The sequence below is a fragment of the Eschscholzia californica genome, unplaced genomic scaffold (genome assembly GCF_041429995.1).
Source record: "Eschscholzia californica isolate CP2 unplaced genomic scaffold, dmEscCali1.0.p SCAF_1, whole genome shotgun sequence".
Lineage (NCBI taxonomy): Eukaryota > Viridiplantae > Streptophyta > Magnoliopsida > Ranunculales > Papaveraceae > Eschscholzia > Eschscholzia californica.
The window spans coordinates 12,754,885-12,773,410 of record NW_028238198.1 but is presented as its reverse complement, the minus strand read 5'-3'; the positions used below and the strand labels follow the sequence as shown (position 1 = coordinate 12,773,410).

Here is an 18,526-nt window from a genome sequence, read left to right as displayed (position 1 = left end):
GCTGGCCACTCTGGCGAAAAAATAAAAAATACTTTGGAAATTTAGAGGTTTCTTCGTCATGTCAACAAACACAAGAGAAGCTTAGTCACCAAGTTAATTTGTATTGACTTTTAGTGTTTTATTTCTTCATTAGTTATCCTCCATTCTTTTATATCAACAGAATTTGAGAGAGAGAGAGAGAGAGAATATAGAGATGGAAGACAAAATAATGAAGGAAGATAATGAAGATGTTGGCGGTTTGGCTGATTTCAATGTCTTGACTGAAGGATGTTTATCAAGCATCATATCTCTAACATCTCCTCGAGATGCGTGTGCTTGTTGTCTAATTTCTTCAACATTTAGATCAGCTGCTGAATCTGATTCTGTTTGGGAGAAATTCCTCTTATCTGATTATCCAGAAATCCTTGCCACTTCTTCTTCTTCTTGGTCGGAAGGCAATTTCACATCGAAGAAGCAACTTTATCTTCAGAATCCAATTCTCATTCATGGGGGTCTTAAGGTATGTGTTCCCATCTGTATTTTTTTTGTACCACAAATGATGTGTTGCACAAAAAATAATTATTCAAACGGGTCCGATCTGTAATTAATAATCGATCAATCTCTTAGCCGATTATTTTCAAATATGGAAGATTATCTTGCGTCTCCGGTTCATCTTCTTATGGATTTCAAGAAGAACTTATATCCAAGATTAGTCAAAGTTCATGATTCTTTTCTCAAAGGAGTTTATTAAAACACCAATCCAATTTAGGAGCGATTCATCCGAGATTCATCTTTTCTTATCTTCCCAGCTCAACCTAAACACTTCTTATGTGATATTGTGTTCAAAGAATTTCAAAACAGTTTATCTCTTTTCCTCATATCCATCCGTCTTGTTGGTTCTCGGATTTGTTCAAGGAGGATTTGCTTATATGTTGGATGTTCCACTCATCCTCCTGCTCTCCTTAAGGTTCCTATGCAGCTTCTTGTGATTATCAAGTTCCGACGTATTTTTTGGCATTGCGATTACGTAATCGACTTTGTCGATATGTTGCAAAATTCTCTCTCTCTACCTTCAGTTCATGATTTTTGTTCTTATACAGAGAGATGTGGCTTTGACAAAAGAAGTGACCTCTATTGTTTTCTATTTCTCTCTCTACTAGTGCTGAGTACCATCTTGGTCCGCGATTTAGCCCATCTCCAAAGGCGCCATTGCCGACTGCCGACCAATCCCACTTTCCAATATATATTTTTGGAAGTTCCTTTCAACAAATAGAGTATGTCTATTTTGTTCGGGAATTAGATCCGTGACCTTGTACTTTTCGACAATGGATAGCTTGTCGATCATAACACGACTTTAGTGTTGTTCTCTTCTCAATTTAATTTGGAATGAAGCTTCATCACTTCACTCTTTAAGATTTCCAGCTTCAGTTTTTTAGCTATGATTTGTTTCCTCTCTCTTTGGTCGAATTCAAATATCGTCCAATCATCTTCAACATGCTTCTTATGAGCAAGTTAATCAGTATATTTTTAATCAACTTAATATTGTCGTTCTATCGGCTGCGGTGAGTTCACCTTAATCCATCATTCACTCTCTTCTCATAACGGACTTTGTCGAATCGTTTCTTTTGCATCTGGATTAAGCTTCTGCAAGTTGACAATTTTTTTGTTGTTTTGATCGTTCAATCATCACTGTCGTGGATTTCTTAATGAGGAGTCGCAAATTTCCACACATCATTGATGGTCGCTCTTTAATCTCATCAATTACACCACCTTCAAATCATATTTAGTAGGATATACTACTATAATTTTTGTTTCATCTCGATATTCATCGTATTCAATCTCTCGGCCATAACCTTCTCTCTCGGCTATATCTCTTTCCCTCACGATATCACTCGTGGGTTGTAATCTCTCCCTCATGGTTTCTCTCACGTGAGTGTGAAATTTCACATGGTTTCGAGACACTCTTTCTGTCACCTTCTCTTTTATTTGTGACAAAATTTTACCACAGTTTTGTGTGACATCTTTTGCTCATATTGTTGCAAAATCTTTCTCGGACAAATCACTACTATCTCTTATCTCCGACTATTTCTAGTTGTGATATAATTTTTCTGTCACCTATCTCTTCTTTTTGTGACACTATGTCTTCATCATCCTCTTCGTGGATCCACCGGTTCATCTCTTCCATCATCAACTACATATGGTATCGTTTCCTCTTTAGTTTGTTGATAAATTTGAAGTTCACCTCCCTCTCACCAAATTTTATTCAAGCTCGAGAAAGAAATAAAACAAAGAAGAAAAGAATGAGATTCAAGCTTACGAAAGACAAAAATATTAAATCAAGTTTATGTCGATTACAAGTTCAAGTTGCAAACGAAGAATTCAGCAACATTGGGAATTGTTCGACATTAAACAAAAACTAAAATTCAAGTTCAAGTTCAAGTTAGAAACTCCACAAGTTCTGCTTCCAACTTGAGGGGGAGTGTTAGAGTATAAAGATCGAGATGAATCGAGATCCGTAGATATCCGTAGATATCCGTATCAACCGTCTAAGATATATGAAGATATTATTTATACTTATCCTAGATAGAGTCCTAGGAAAATAAGATACCCAAATCACTCCATAAATATAAGTGACCTCTATGTATTTTACATTGAATTGAGTTGCATTTGAGTCTTCGAGTCTGTAACCAATCAATCCCACAATTGTGGAAATAATATAATCCAGCCATTCATGGCTTTCTCCGTGGATGTAGGTCGTGATCCTCCGACCGAACCATGTAAACCATTGTGTTCTTTATTTTAGTGTGTGTTCTTCTATTCATCGAGGTTTTACCTTTTCACACTTAGGTGGACTCGAGTCGATTTAGTTATAAAATGACTCAAATCCACTGATTCCAAAGTGACTTAGAACTGTTAAATACAACTTATATCGGTGGACGCAGGCCGAATTCTGTTACAAATTTCGGCTCAAGCCCCCCAAGTTCAACTATAAAACATCGTTGTTGAATTCAGTGCACCTTGAGTAGAATTTTGTAACAAAATTCAGTCTAAATTTATAAATTCAACTCAAATTTTAGAGTTAAATTCAGTTGGACTTTTAGTCTAATTTTGTAATAAAATTTGACACGAAACCACCGATTTGAAGTCGCTTAATGACCAAACGAACTCAAACTAGATTTATCAAGTCTAAGGGAGTTCTGGAGGCGCCTTTTAAACTTACTAAAATCAATATGAATTATGTTAGAGTTTGTAATGAGAGTATGGGCTGAATTTTGATTTATTTGTAAGCTTACTGGTGAACTTCAATGGAATTGGATCAAAATCATTTAAAAATCAGTTAATTACTCTTTAAAAATGTTATTCAGACCCAAGCACAACCCGTCTAGGCTCGAGCCCATGAATTGGATAGGCCATGTTGGGTTGTCCTTCCTCATTCTTTTCATATATTCCGAAACAGTCCTTTGGACTCTTCTATAGTTAGTGCGTCTCTTATCAATTGTCCTATAATTTTTTTTTATTTTTTTTTTGAACTAATTGTCCTATAATTTGACTGTTAATTTGCAAAATATTTTGTTTTTTCATGGTAGCTTTACCTTGGGGTATTTTTATCACCATAGTGTATTATTTGTTGTTGGTGCAGAGTTTTTCTCTAGACAAAAACAGTGGGAAAAAGTGTTACATGATTGGAGCAAGAGGCCTATCCGTTACCTGGGGAAGCAGACCCCAGTTGTGGAAATGGAATCAATTCCGCTCTAGGTCTGTCTCTCCACTTCCCTTTCACTCTTATTTCACAGCCGCTCCCTCGTTCATACTTACAATTCGTCCTCCTACAGGTTTGGAGTGGAAGCTAAACTTCGTGATGTTTGTTGGCTCGATATCCGTGGAAAAATGGAGACTCGATTACTATCCCCAAAAACTTCTTATGTTGTTTACTTTGTCTTCAAGTTTAAAGAAGGTACCTATGGGTTCGATAATCTAGTTGCTACAGTAGCGGTCGAGATAATAAGGGAAGGTGGTAATAGTGAGTGTAGGATGGAAAAAGATGTCTCCATGGATCCAAATGAGCTACTTAGGAGCAGGACACAGTCTGGGTCGATATCAATGTGGGAGAGACATTTCCCTCATAAGAGAGGGGATGGATGGTTTGAGATAGATATGGGGTATTTCTTCAACGAAGGAGAAGAAGAAGATAGAGTGGAAGTGCAGATGTCTCTGAGGGAAATTGGATCTCAGTGGAAGTCGGGCCTCATTGTCGAAGGTATCGAATTTAGGCCCAAAGGGAATATATAAAGTACCTCCTTTCTTATAAACATAATTGATTTGTTTGTGTGAGTGTGTGTATGTATTAGCTTGTGTGTTTATAATTTTATTTGCAAACCGAAGAAAACATGATGTTTTATTAGTGATTTTCACTCCTAAAGTGTAAATTGGTTTTCATAGGTTCGTATTTGTTTAATATTACATGACGCAATCATCCAAACTTGAAATGATGAAAATAAAGGTTGTTTTTGCTAAGAGAACTATTGTTTCTGGTAGAAGTTTGAAGTTGACTTTTATCGTGATAAACCCGGGCTATATCTAGTAGTCTTATAAGTTGTGTATAAATGTATGAGAAATGGTATATAAACAGAGTTACGAAGATGCTTATAGTGGGTTTTAATAGTCAAGATCAGTCAAAGGTGGTCATAGTGTACAAGGAGTGTAAGAAAATAAAGGAGAGAGTTGTAATGTGTTGTATAATGTCTAGGTGTGGCCTGTCACACTAGATAGTTATTTCATACCAACCTAACTAACCACAACAACCTCTAATAAACTCTAACTGACTTCTCTATATAACTTGTAATCTCTATTGATCGATACAAGTTTTTCAGTTTTCGATTATGGTATCAGAGCAGTCAGCTCACAAGCGCGATCTTTCTCTCTCTAGTTTCTCTCTCCTCTTCATCATCATCATCTTCATCAATCTTCGTCTTCATCCTCAACTTTCTCTCACTAAGAATCAAGTTTTCAGAGAATCAAATCTTACAAATTAAAGATCAAATGGAACATCCTAAAATCACTTCAGTTCCAGTTAATTCCATGGCAAATGCAATTCCTATTAAGCTTCAAGGTGATAAATACATTGCTTGGAAATACTTATTCCTTCCAATTCTCAAAAAATACAAAGTTCTTGATATAATCAAAGGAACAAGATCATGTCCTTCAAAATTCGTTGATGATGATATCTCCTGAAAACATAAATCAATCATATATTGACTGGATCGAAGAAGATCAGTCACTTCTCATTTCGTTAAACTCGACACTTTCTGATTCAATTATATCATATGTTGTTGGTATAACCTTTGTTCGAGATTTATTGCTTAGTCTTGAAGAAAACTTTGCCTCTTCATCCACTGCTCATGTTCTTCAACTACATAACAAGCTACGACAAATTACAAAAGGAAATCTCTCTGTTAAAGAGTATCTAGGTCAAATCAAGAAAATCACTAATAGCCTAGCAGCAGCAGGATCACCTTCATCTAAAAATGAAATCATAATAACTATGCTTAGAGGTCTTCCATCTGAATATGATGCTTTCTCTGCAGCAATTAGAGTCAGATATATCTCTGTAATATTCTACTTCATCTAAAAATTAAATCATAATCACTAGTCAGTGAAGAAATCACTGTTTCAGGTAAGATCAAACAATCATCTTATTCGTTTACTCAAGCATTTCTTGCCTCTTCTAGTCGAAACTTCAATAGAGGTAAATATGATAACAAGAAACATCAAGGAAGAGGTAATGGTTGTTTTCAACATCAAACTTATTATAATCAGCATCAAAATCGATCTAATCAGTCAATTCCTAATGCCTATACATCAAAAAATCAGTACAACTCAGGTAACTCAATGAGTTCCTTTTCAGATAAACCTCCTCCAAGATGTCAAATCTGCAACAAACTTGGTCATAGTGCTTATGAATGCTATCATAGGATGAATTTTTCTATTCAAGGAAAAAAATCCTCCTAAAAATCTTTCAGCAATGCTTGCCACAGCTAATATAAATGGCATAAACCCATGGTATGCTGATACTGGAGCATCTAATCATATTACTCCTGACTTGTCTAATGTTGCTTCCACTTTTTTTATCTTGGCAATGAGACTGTGAACACTGTTAGTGGCCGAGGTATGTGTATCTCTCACATAGGTAATTCTTATTTTCAAGTTAACAAGCATAATTTTACTCTAAAAGGTATATTACATGTTCCTCAATCTTCACATAATCTCCTATCTATTCATAAATTCACATTTGACCTCTTGCTGTTAAATCCTTTCATACCAATGCTGCTTCATCCACTTTATGGCACAAGAGGCTTGGGCATCCTTTATTTCAATCTCTTCGAAGAATAAAACATAACTTACATTTTACTGATTCTTGTAATAAACCCATGTTCTGTGAAGATTGTCAATTAGGTAGAAGTAAAAAAGCTTCCATTTTCAATCTCTACAACTACTTCTTCTAAACCATTTGAATTCCTTCATATGGATGTATGGGGACCAACTAATGAATCTTCCATTTTTGGTTCCAAATATTATGTGAATGTTATTGATGATTGGAGTAAATACTGTAGGGTCTTTCTTCTTTCTGCTAATCTGATTTCAAACATGTCGTCCTTTAGCTTAAAGCAAGAATTGAAAATCATTTTAGTTGTAAAATAGATACTATAAGAACTGATAATGGTGGGGAGTTTCTTCACAAAGAACTCTAATTTTTACTAGCTTCTCATGGTATTCAGCATCAAACCTCTTGTCCACATACACCAGAATAGAATAGTGTTGCAGAATCAAAACATAGGCACCTTAGGTTACAAGTACTCTTCTTATTCAAGCTTCTCTCCCATCTTCCTTTTGGAATGAAGCTCTTCTTACTGCCAATTACTTGATCAATAGGCTGCCAACTAGGTCAATTGCCTTTATGAGTCCTCTTGAGAAACTCTATGGTGTTGTCCCTGATTATTCAATGCTTAAGTTTTTTAGATGTGCTTGCTATCCATGGTTAAGACCTTATACTGCTCATAAACTGGACCCAAAGAGTATCTAGTGTGTCTTCTTGGTTATTGTCCAACTCAAAAAGGCTACAAACGTCTAGCTCCTAAGACAAATAGGATTTATACTTCTAGACATGTGGTCTTTGATGAATCTTTTTACCCACTAGATATTATTAGCCGGCTTGTGCCCAAGTCTTCTCCCATCAATTGCACTGTCATCACTTTACCTACAGTTCATAGTTTTAGTAATTCCCCTACTTGTGTTACTTCTGCACCTATCACTGAATCTCCTATAGCCATCACTATACCACCCACCCCTCAACCTCTCCCTACACCTTCTACTACACCACCTATTAATTCTACCTCTTCTAACCCACCTCCATTACCAGACTCATCTATATTACCATAACCATCTCCATTACCAGACCAATTACCCATATTATCCAATAATCATCAAATGGTTACAAGATCTAAAGCATGCATTTTTCAAACCTAAGATGTTTTAGGCCACTAAACATCCAATTCCTGAAGCTCTTCTTGCTAGTCCCATTCTTGACACACCAACATGCTTTACCCAGGCTAATAAGGTTCCACATTGGTAAGAGGCAATGCAAGTTGAATTTGATGCACTTCTAAAGGCAGAAACTTGGACTTTGATTCCTTCTACCTCATCTCAGAACTTGGTTGGTTGTAAGTGGGTGTTTAAAATCAAGCAAAAGTCAGATGGCTCCATTGAGAGATATATGGCAAGATTGGTTACCAAGGGATTTCATCAAAAGGAGGGTATTGATTTATCTGAAACATTTAGTCCAGTGGCTAAACCCACCACAAGTAGAGTTGTTTTATCTCTTGCAGTTCAATATGATTGGCAAATTAGACAATTGGATGTGAGCAATGCTTTCCCCCATGGTCAGCTAAAGGAAGAGGTCTATATGGTTCAGCCCTCTGGTTTTTAAGACTTTCTTCATCCTGACTATGTATGTAAGCTTCATAAGTCCCTTTATGGTCTTAATCAGACTCCTAGAGCTTGGTATGAAGCTTTAATGGATGCTCTTTTGGGTTTGGGGTTTACTACATCAATGTCAGACTCATCTCTGTTTATCAGTTACTCTCAAGGCGTTCTTACCGTTGTTTTGATCTATGTGGAGGGCATTCTCGTCACTGACAATTCTCCTGATGCTTGTAGGTCCTTGATTGATCAACTAAGTTCCTCCTTCTCTATGAAGGATCTTGGAGATTTACATTACTTCTTGGGATTAGAAGTTAAGAGGGACAACTCATGTCTTAGTCTGACTCAAACTTAGTACACTTTGAATTTATTAAACAAAAGTGATATGATTGGTGCTAAGCCTTGCTCTTCACCTGCTGCAACAGGATCTATACTTACTCTTAATGATAGTCTATTTCTCTCTGATCCTACTTCGTTGCCAATGGAGGTATAAGGTTAAGGTAGTCTAGGTTATAGGTTGGAATGTTGGATAAGTCTTGAAGCATTTTGGGTGAGATCGTGGAACTTTTGCCGAAAACACGCGTCTATAAGGGCCTCCCGAGAAGGTTTGACCGTGGTCAAACCCCGACATCTATAGGCACCTCCTCACAGATTGAACAATCCGAAGAGCAAAGAATGTCATCGGACCAGGCCTAGTCTGAAAGTACTGTGATTGTCCAGTCCGAGTAATCACTGACTGGGACCAGTCCGAGACCATGCTCTGGTCCTCGGACATTGTGAGTCTGAGCCCAGTTGGACTGGACTGTCTGGGAGGTGGCGCCTAACCTCAACATAATGTTTTTCTCTCCATAATTCTCTCTGTAACCGTGGGAAAGTAAAAGAATGATGGATTCTCTTTCAAGAAGATTTAATCAGATTTTCCATCTCTCTCGGTTCAATATTTTTTATTGATTCATGGATTTTTGTTAGTTATAAGTTTTAGGTTTTGCTTTTTATAGAATCGTAGATTTGATTGGCTAAAAGTTTATTTTTGAATCAAAACCAAGAGATCAAAAGATGATATATCTTCTAGTTGGTTTAATCTTTTTGATAGATTTCTAAGCTTTGTTGATTTAATCTTTGTTGGTTAGACGATTGTAGATCGAAAGAGACCTTTAAACTTGAAGATTGAAGGGTTTTTTATTTCCTAAGCTTGAAGACCTTAAAGTGAATCTAGATTTTTGATTTCCTTCATGATGTTTAATGATTTTTTTTTAATGATTAATGGTTTTTGTTGGTTTAATGTTTTATTAATTTTGAGATTGGAAAATTGGAAGAGAAAGTAGAGAGAAGAACGGTGACGAAGAAGACGAGGGAGTGGTCGGACGCACCTACAGTAATTTTGTGGAGGCGCCTAAGGAGGAGAGGCGGCTAAGGAATTTTGGGAGGCCCCTATAGACGCGCCCAAACAAAATCCTTTTTGAACTTGGGTTTAACTGTTTAGGTGTCAAAAGTGAGGACAATATTTCTTTGATTTCTTCACCAGTTCCCTCTCTTCTTTTGTATCTTGGAGTCACCCAAACATTTTGGTTCAAATATATCAGCCAAGAGAATTCTAGAGAGAGAAAGAGAGAGTCGTTTGGACTAGGTGGAGTTGGGGGGATTTTTTGAGGAGAAAGATTGTCTCTAGTGACGTCAGCTAGGGTTTTTCATCTTCTCTTCTTTTCATCTTCCAAAACCAGCTCATCGGCGGCGCAACCATTAACTCTTCCATCTTAAAACCCTTCGATTCCCTCTCGAGCTTCTCCAAAAGTGCATGAATCATCCCTGGGGAAACAACAAAACCCATTAATTTCGTCATCCACCATCATTACACTTTCGAACCTTTCACCTCATTACTGCGCACCCAAAACCCGGCATGTAATTAACGTAAGTAGAAAGGAATAAGATAGGAGAGAAGAATATCAACAGAATCCTACTTTAATCCTTCCCGAGACCTGACCAACACATGATTGGGTACAACTCACCTCACATTTAAGGAAGACGAGAACAGAACGAGCTTTGATAACCCAACCGTCGTCTCATCAAGGTACAGACTCTTATCTTTCTCTCTTCTCCCTCTCGTAGTTACTCTTCTCTGCTTAATCTTATTGCTCTCTCTTTCGTCTTCTATTTCTGTCAAGGGTTTTTCTTTTTGTCGTTTTCTTTTCTCCTCTCTCTTTCTAGAATGCAGTCAGTCACCACCGGAGCTCGAGAGTAGGCTGCTCTGGTGGTGACCCTCCCCCCAATCCCCTTGCATGCAACATCATCATGATTTATTGGAGTGTTCTGATCTTTGGAGGTCTCTGTTTGTCTGCTTACTCCCCCTTCTTATACTTAAACTCACTTCATCTTAACCTCACCACCATTCCCTTGTTTACTCCTACTCCCTGCCTTCTCCTCTACATTCTCATGGCCACCCAATCTACCCTCACCTCTCGTGGACGCCTCTCTATTCGTTTCACAAAGCCATCTACCAAACCTGAGCTCCAACCCATCTCTCAAGGGTTTGTAGCTCGATGGTGCAACCCTTACGAAGCTTTTCTAAACTTCATCAAGAGACTTCTGTATCCTCAATCCCGGTTCTTTAGGGACTTTGATTATGCTCTTACCCAAGGTCCAATCAACACCTTTTTGATCAAACCAAAGAGTCTGTTTGTTCTTAATGCCCTCAATTTCGGCAGACCCTGGGTGCTTAGAGGTATGCTCTTAGTCCTGAAACAAGTCGACTTCCCTCTCACCGAACCATCGGATGACCTTTACTATGAACCAATGTGGTGTACTTTGTACAAGATCCCTCAAGCCATCCAAAATAAAGATGATCTTGATGCGATCTTTGAAAGCATGGGAAAGATCATACAAATTCGTCCTCGCAACCTTGGTTTAGTTAACAACCCTGTGATTCGTATTCACTTTCTTTATGATGTTCGATCACCTCTTCTCGCAGTCGTCAACCCTATCTTCAATGATACAGTCTCTGAAATCAAGATTAGCTACAAAAAGTTCCCGGGAGCGATTTGTCAGCACTGCCGGATAGTTGAACACGCCCTGAACAGATGTCCCACCCCACTACAGTTCTTTTTTCAGGTGATGATGAAAACTCAGTATCAGATTCTTTAGACGATCCTATGGATGAGACTATCATCATCTCTCCAGAACCAGTGGAACCACTTCTGTTAGCCCCACCACCATCACCAGGCAGTCGTCCTACCCCCCCTCATCTTCTGTTTAACCCCACAGGCAAGAGATCCAGAGAGCAGGCTAGCCACCACTCCATTAGCTCTTCTGAATTCTCAGAAGAAGACAATCATATTCAGTCCCTGTTCTCTGATAATCAGACAACCCAATCTCTCCTTGAGGAGTCCATGATGTTATCCAGAAGTCTCAACATACTAGTGCAAGGGGAAGAAGGAGATGGTGTCATCCATCCAGACCGGTCTGACTAGATGTTCTTGGTGTCTTGTTTAGTTTGTTCCTTTTTAGTTAGTGTTGGTTTTTTAGTTTTATTTCGGTTTGTTTCTGTTGTTTAGACCTTTCTGGTCTTTTGTTGGTGTGGACTGTTTGGGCTCTTTGGCCTTGATTTTGTCTGGTACAAGTCACCACAGTTTCATTAGCTCTAGTTCTTTCGAACCTGCAGCTTGGGTTGGGTTCAGCTGTGTCTGTGGTTCAACCATTGGAGACAGTTTGAACTCCCTTTTAAGGAACTTTGGTAACTTGTACCAATCTGCTGCTTTGTTGTAGTGACCCTCCTGGTCTTGTAATCGTGTTCTCTGTTTTGCTGTGTTTTAGTTAGTAGTTAATAGTATCTGTAGTTTGTATTTGCTTTTAGCTTGTTTCCTGTTTCTTCTTTTCGGTGGTGCCTTTAGACCTTCATGGACCTTCCGAGGCCTGACCTCTCCATCCTGGCCTGGAATATCAGGGGGTGTGGTCAATACCTTAATCGTAAACATCTGCACCGGCTCATTAGGACTAACAAACCGGATTTCATCTTCCTCTCCGAGACTAAAAGCACCCCCCAACAACTACAGCATAACCTCAGACTGCATGACAACTATAATCGTTTGGTGGTTGAGCCTAAAAACAAGGCTGGTGGGCTAGTCTTATATTGGAATAATGACTATGAGACTAAAGCCATTTGGACTGATGACAACATGATTCACACTATTTGCACCCACATTAGCTCGGGCCTTAATTTTGCTTTAACTGGCTTTTATGGGAGCCCCTACAGTAAAAACAGAATGACTCCTTGGGAGACAATACATCTCCATCAGCCGGACCCCTCTATCCCTTGGGTTGTGATTGGGGACTTAAATACCATCCTTCATCCTTCGGAAAAGGACGGAGGTAAAAAAGAAGTCCCTAACTATGTCAACAAGATTAACCGGGCCATTAATCAGATGGGTCTTAAAGATGCGGGGTTTAGAGGCTCTACTTTCACATGGACTAACCGGCAATTTAAGGGCACACTCATCAAGGAGAGATTGGACCGGGCCCTCATGAATCATACTTGGCTTGTGGAGTTCCCCTCTTCCCTAGTGACTCACCTTTCAGGTGTGGGCTCTGATCACAGCCCAATTTTACTTACCACTCATGCCACCTCTAACCTGGGTAATAGACCATTCAAATTTATCCGGACTTAGATGTCCCACCCTGAGTGTGGTGACTTTATTCATAACCACTGGCCCCCAAACAACAACCCTATCCAGCCCAAGCTAGACCATCTTGCTATTAAGCTTGCTAATTGGAACAAACTAGTGTTTGGTAACCTCGACTATCGGATTCGCAATCTGACCGAGGCGATCCAAAACACAGAGGATTTTGAGAATTATCATAAGTTAAATAACCAGCTTGAAGAAGCGTATATCCAGCTGGAAAGTTTGTGGAAAGAAAAGTCCAGAAATGATCAAATCCAGCTGGGCGACCAAAACACGAAATTCTTCCATGCCAAAGCCATCAATCGAAATTGGAAAAACCGTATCACGGCCATCAAAGACAACAATGGCAATTGGATTCAGGAGGCTTCCGAGATTGCAAACATTTTCTCTGATAATCTGCGCAGCATCTCCACGACTGTGGTTCCTAGTTCCTCTACCGAAATTCTTGATCTTTTTTCTAACCAGATTACGGATAACCAAAATTTCGTCCTTACTGGTACTCCTACTGAGGCGCAAATCCTTAAATCTGTTAAATCTCTTAAATCTGATGCGGCTCCTGGCCCAGATGGTTTCCCGCCGTTCTTTTACCAGTCTAACTGGAATACTGTAAAGCCAGACATCCTCAAGTTAGTCTCTGATTTCTTCGTCCATAATCACCTGCCTAATCAAGTTAATGACACCCACATCTGTCTGATTCCCAAAACCAAAACCCCTCAATCTACAGCCGACTATCGTCCGATTAGTCTGCTCAATACCACTTACAAAATCATCACCAAAATCCTAGCCGACCGTCTCAAGCTTGTCCTTCCAAACCTCATTTCCCCGTTTCAAGCGGCCTATGTTCCTGGGCGGCAGATCACGGATAACATCATCATCAGTCAAGAAGTAGTGCACTCCTTCAAAATCAGTAAAGGCTCCAAAAGTTTTTTTGCTCTCAAATTAAATATGTCTAAAGCCTTTGACCGGGTCGAATGGAGCTTTTTAACCATGATCATGAGACAGATGGGTTTTAGCGCTAAGTGGATTAGTCTAATACACACCTGTCTCTCAACTTCCACCATGGCGGCCCTTATAAATGGTCGTCCGGGACCCACCTTCAATGTCAGTAGAGGTATTAGGCAGGGAGACCCGCTTTCCCCCTTCTTGTTCACCCTGGCTATGGAAGGCTTGAGTCGCCTTCTAGAATCTCCTCGACTGACGACTCCTTTTCAGGGCTTCCCCATCCCAGGTACTAACATCAACCTGAAACACCTCCTTTTCGCTGATGATTGTATTATTTTTTAGCAGAACTCCCTTGTTAACATCTCCTCGCTCCAGCACATTCTTGATATATTTTGTCAGGCGTCGGGACAGATGATCAATTTCAACAAGTCTACCATTTTCTTTTCTAAAAACACTCACCCGAAATTCAAGCGGATTATCATTCGCAATTTTAAAGTGCGTCAATCCTCCAACCTCGACAAATACCTCGGCACTCATCTTTTTATTGGAGCAAATAAAAGGAAAGTCTTTTCGTCCATTACTACCCAAATCCAGCACAAACTCTCCAAATGGCACTCTTCTCTCCTATCCCCTGCTGGCCGCTCTGTTGTGATCCACACAATAGCAGCGGCTGTTCCCCGATACCAAATGCAATGCTTCGCCATCCCCAAAGGTATAAGCAATCGCATTGAAGTTCTCCAAAGAGCTTTCTGGTGGGGAAAAACCCAATCCATCCATACGATAAATTGGTCTGCCATCTGTCTCCCGAAGAAACTTGGTGGCCTTGGATTTCGTGTCCCGTATCTTGATAACCAAGCTTTTCTAAGTAAACTAATTTGGCGTCTTCTGAAAGAACCTAGCTCCCCGTGGACAGAGGTTCTTAGAGCGAAGTACTTCAACAAAGAGCATAAACCTAAAGTGGCAAAAAATCATCATTCGTGGCTCTGGAAATCCCTTTACAAGCAGGTGATCAATAACGTGACCAAACTAACCTTTTGGGATATTAATAAAGGTACGAACATTAATATTTGGCATGATTACTGGATTCCTAACCACCCCCCACCCATTAGTAATATCAATCATAGTAATCTCACTGTAGTTTCTCAGCTTATTAGTAATAACACGTGGATTATGACTATCTTATCTCAATGCTTTAACAGAGATATCTGTAATTCTATTTTGAGTATTAATTTACAGGATCAGATGGAGGATGTACCCCGATGGTCTCTTACAAAATCAGGTAAATTCTCAATCAAATCTATGTACTACTATCTTCGTACCGAACACTATCCTTTCGAACAAAAGGAATGGGTCTTCATCTGGACCATGCACTTACAGCCTAAAATCAAACTATTCCTATGGAAATGTTGTACAAACAGCCTACCGGTAAGAGATAAAATAGGTAAATACGTGGGCAATATTTTCAACTGTGTTTTTTGTCAGGCAAACGAAACGATAAACCATATTTTACTTCATTGTGATTTGGCCAGGAAAATCTGGCTTCATTTTAATATTATCTCTATTAATATTCCGAATCTTCTTGACTGGATTATATCCTGGAAGGACCTGGATGAACAAATTACTTGCCTTTTTACTAACACACTTTGGCAGATTTGGAAAGCAAGATGCGATTCATGCTTCTCGCGCACCCAGATTGTACCAATGAAAATCATTGAACTTATTCAATGCTCTACTTTTGTGTCAAATCCCCCAAACATCAACAAGAAGATTGTCAGAACTATCCCATGGTCACCTCCAAAACCACCCTTTATTAAAATTAACGTGGATGCCTCCTTTTTGACTGAACAGGAATTTGTCGGTATTGGTTGTATTATGCATGACGATAAAGCACAATTCGTAGCGGCAATGGCCTGCAATGTTCGTGGACAAAATGCAGAAGAAGGGGAGTGCTGGGCAATCATTAAAGCACTCCAATGGGCCAGGAAAAAGAACATTTCGTACCTTCACATCGAAAGCGACAATAGCAATATAATTCAGTTCCTCAACAAAGAGACCGCAGATATTTTATGGCAAGCAAACAAATGGATTGACATGGTACATCAGCATGACGCTAATTTCTGCAAAGTTCTCTATACCCACATCCACAGGGAAGGCAACCACAAAGCGGACCAAATAGTCAAATGGAGTAGATTGCATGCAGGATCCTGGGTGTGGCTGTCGCTAACCGATCTTCCCGACTCGTTGTACCCTGTTTGTTCTTAGGTTCTGTTGTTAGACTGGCTTTTACTTCAAAAAAATAATAATAATAATAATAATAATAAAAAAAAAAAAAAAAAAAAAAAAAAAAAAAAAAAAAAAAAAAAAAAGAGAGAGAGAGAGAGAGATGGGAAACAAAGAAACGAAGGAGGTTGTTTATGAAGATGAAGATGTGGGTTTGGTTGATTTCAGTGATCTGCCTGAAGGATGCATCTCCAACATCATATCCCTAACATCTCCTCTAGATGCGTGTACATGTTGCCTTGTTTCATCTGTATTTAAATCAGCCGCTGAATCTGACTCTGTTTGGGGGAAATTCCTTCCTTCCGATTACCCAGAAATCCTCGCCAGATCTTCTTCTTCTTTTGTGCTCGATCTCTTATCTAAAACTAAGAAGGAACTTTATTACAGTCTTTGTCATTACCCAATTCTAATTGATGGCGGTCTTATGGTAACTTCCTTATCTTTTTTTCCCTTATAATAGTTAACTGGATTAGGTTTACAATCACTCCTTGTGCAAAAGAAATCACCTTGCTGGCCCCTTTTGCAGTTTATGTTTTAGTGCTTCCTGAGTCTGAGAACAAAACAAAGTCCATTTGTATCTAATAGTGTCTCCATGCCTTTGTGCTTGGACAATAGCATAAAATTCTTGACCATAAGTGCGATATCTTCTGGCTTGTGTCGTTGAACTTCTCGCTGTAAAATGCGATAGGCTTCCCTTCTTGAACTCGATCGGTCAATATATCATTTGTGATGCTTCACATTAAAGAATGAGTTTTAGAAAGAGCTTCTTATTAAACTAACTAAATAAGACATGCCCTTTTGTGTGACCAGTTTATGTTTTATGATCTAATGTTTCGTCGTGGGTTTTCCCTCGCCACGTGTGCAATATCATAACGGATTGTTTGTTATTGCTACAGAGCTTTTCTTTAGCGAAACGCAACGGGAAGAAATGTTACATGCTTGGAGCAAAGGACCTATCGATTACTTGGGGAAGCACCCCTCAATACTGGGAGTGGAAACCATTCCCTGGCTCCAGGTACCGCTCTTTCTCTCTCTACGGACCTCTCACTCTTACTTGTTTTGATACAGTAAGATTCGAACCTTGGTCTCCGTAGTCTATAGACACAAATCACAATGCTATCACCCAACGAAGTTGGCTTCACATTCTTGTCTCAAGCCCACTCTCTCTCTCCCTCATACATATAATATGACTATCTACAGGTTTGCTGAGGTAGCTGAACTTCGTGCTGTTTGTTGGCTCGAAATCCATGGGACAATGGAGACTCGGTTACTATCCCCAAAGACCACTTATGCAGTTTATTTTGTTTGCAAGCTCCGCGAAGGAGCTTATGGATTTGATCCCGCACCTGTAACTGCAGTGATCCAAATATCTGGCTGAGGTGGTAATAGTGAGTGTAGCGGGGAGAAAGAAATATGGTTGGATACAGATGATTTACGAAGGAGACAATTGCGGATTGAGCCCTATGGTATGGGTCTAATGAGACTTAAGTTTAGACCATTAGAGTTGCTGTCAAGGTGGGAAGGACAGTTTCCGCAGGAGAGAAGGGACGGATGGTTGGAGATAGAGATGGGTCATTTCTTCAACCACGGAGAAGTAGGAGAAGAAGTTCAGATGACTCTGAAGGAAACTGCTGATGGTAGTTGGAAGTCTGGCCTCATCATTGAAGGAATCGAACTTAGGCCCAAAGAGAACATATAGAACAAATGATTTGTGGCATACCAGCTTCTTGTGTCTGTGGTGTGCGGAACAGCTGATGTTTTGATAATTTGTTAGGTGGTTTTCGTGGTTTTCAATTTGTTGAGTTACATATGAACAATAAACAGGAAGTCTGAAAGGAGAAATACTGATGTTTTTGTGAGAAAAAAGATTCGATCTTGACACTCCGACTAATTGCAGAAGTAAAAGAACTGCTCTTTAGTTCTGGTTTATAGAAGCAGGATATGCGTATTGTAAAGAGAAAGTTAAACATATTGTAATTAACACCTAATAGTATCGGTTTTCTTTTGTGTTTGTCCAGCATCGTCTGAATGTGGAGATGGAAACACCATCGTTATAACGTCAACAAAAAAATTTCTTTGTATTTTCGCATAAATCGTTTTGATTCTTGGATTATCCTTTTACTTGTTTCATACTTTGAAACATAGATCATCTTTCTACCTATGATGTTTTACCCATTTTCAAATATCTATTGACAAACCGAGAACTGAGATAAATTCCCTAAACCACTCACAAGTACTGGAAGTGGAGACTGCTCCCTGGCTCCACTCTCTCATACTTGCAATATGACCAACGACCATTTACAAGTTCGCAGAGGTAGCTGAAACTAGAGACTCGGCTATTACCTCTGAAGACTCTTACACAGTTTATTCTGTCCTCAAGTTGGTAGAAGGTGCGTATGGGTTCGAGTTCCCACCTGCCAAAGCAGTGATCCAAATATTTGGGGGATCCGAGGTGGTAATATTTGGGAGAAAGTAATGTGCTTATGTTTGGACTCCTTTAGAGAATAAGGCAGACAGGAACTTCAGCAGGAGACATGGGGCAGATGGTTGGAAATAGAGATGGTCATTTCTTCAACGTCAGACTGAGGAGGACAAGTGCAGATGACTCTAATGGAAACTAAAGGTGGTATATACTTATCCAAAACAAAAACGAAACTGGTTATATTAGTTATGGT

At 39.3% G+C, this 18,526-nt stretch overlaps 3 protein-coding genes across 4 annotated transcripts; all 3 read left to right on the top strand.

The window, feature by feature from the left end:
• Positions 1-4,494, top strand: LOC147564227 (F-box protein PP2-B10-like). Its single transcript, XM_086644643.1, has 3 exons — positions 1-499; positions 3,620-3,735; positions 3,813-4,494. Exons 1-3 carry the CDS (start codon positions 194-196, stop codon positions 4,267-4,269), a joined length of 879 nt encoding a protein of 292 aa, XP_086500769.1. The 5' UTR covers positions 1-193; the 3' UTR covers positions 4,270-4,494.
• Positions 4,495-9,412: 4,918 nt separating this feature from the next.
• LOC147564225 (F-box protein PP2-B3-like) lies at positions 9,413-17,944 on the top strand. 2 transcript variants are annotated; one of them, XM_086644635.1, is made up of 4 exons: positions 9,413-9,572; positions 15,939-16,278; positions 16,748-16,866; positions 17,052-17,944. In XM_086644635.1, the coding sequence occupies exons 2-4, from the start codon at positions 15,955-15,957 to the stop codon at positions 17,227-17,229; spliced, it is 621 nt and encodes a 206-aa protein (XP_086500761.1). In that variant the 5' UTR covers positions 9,413-9,572; positions 15,939-15,954; the 3' UTR covers positions 17,230-17,944. The 2 variants fall into 2 exon arrangements, with proteins under 2 accessions (XP_086500761.1, XP_086500754.1); XM_086644628.1 differs by lacking the exon at positions 9,413-9,572 and having other exon boundaries at positions 15,934-16,278.
• LOC147564226 (uncharacterized) lies at positions 12,615-15,091 on the top strand. Its single transcript, XM_086668277.1, has 3 exons — positions 12,615-13,255; positions 14,771-14,850; positions 15,054-15,091. Exons 1-3 carry the CDS (start codon positions 12,615-12,617, stop codon positions 15,089-15,091), a joined length of 759 nt encoding a protein of 252 aa, XP_086524403.1.
• Positions 17,945-18,526: the final 582 nt, after the last annotated feature.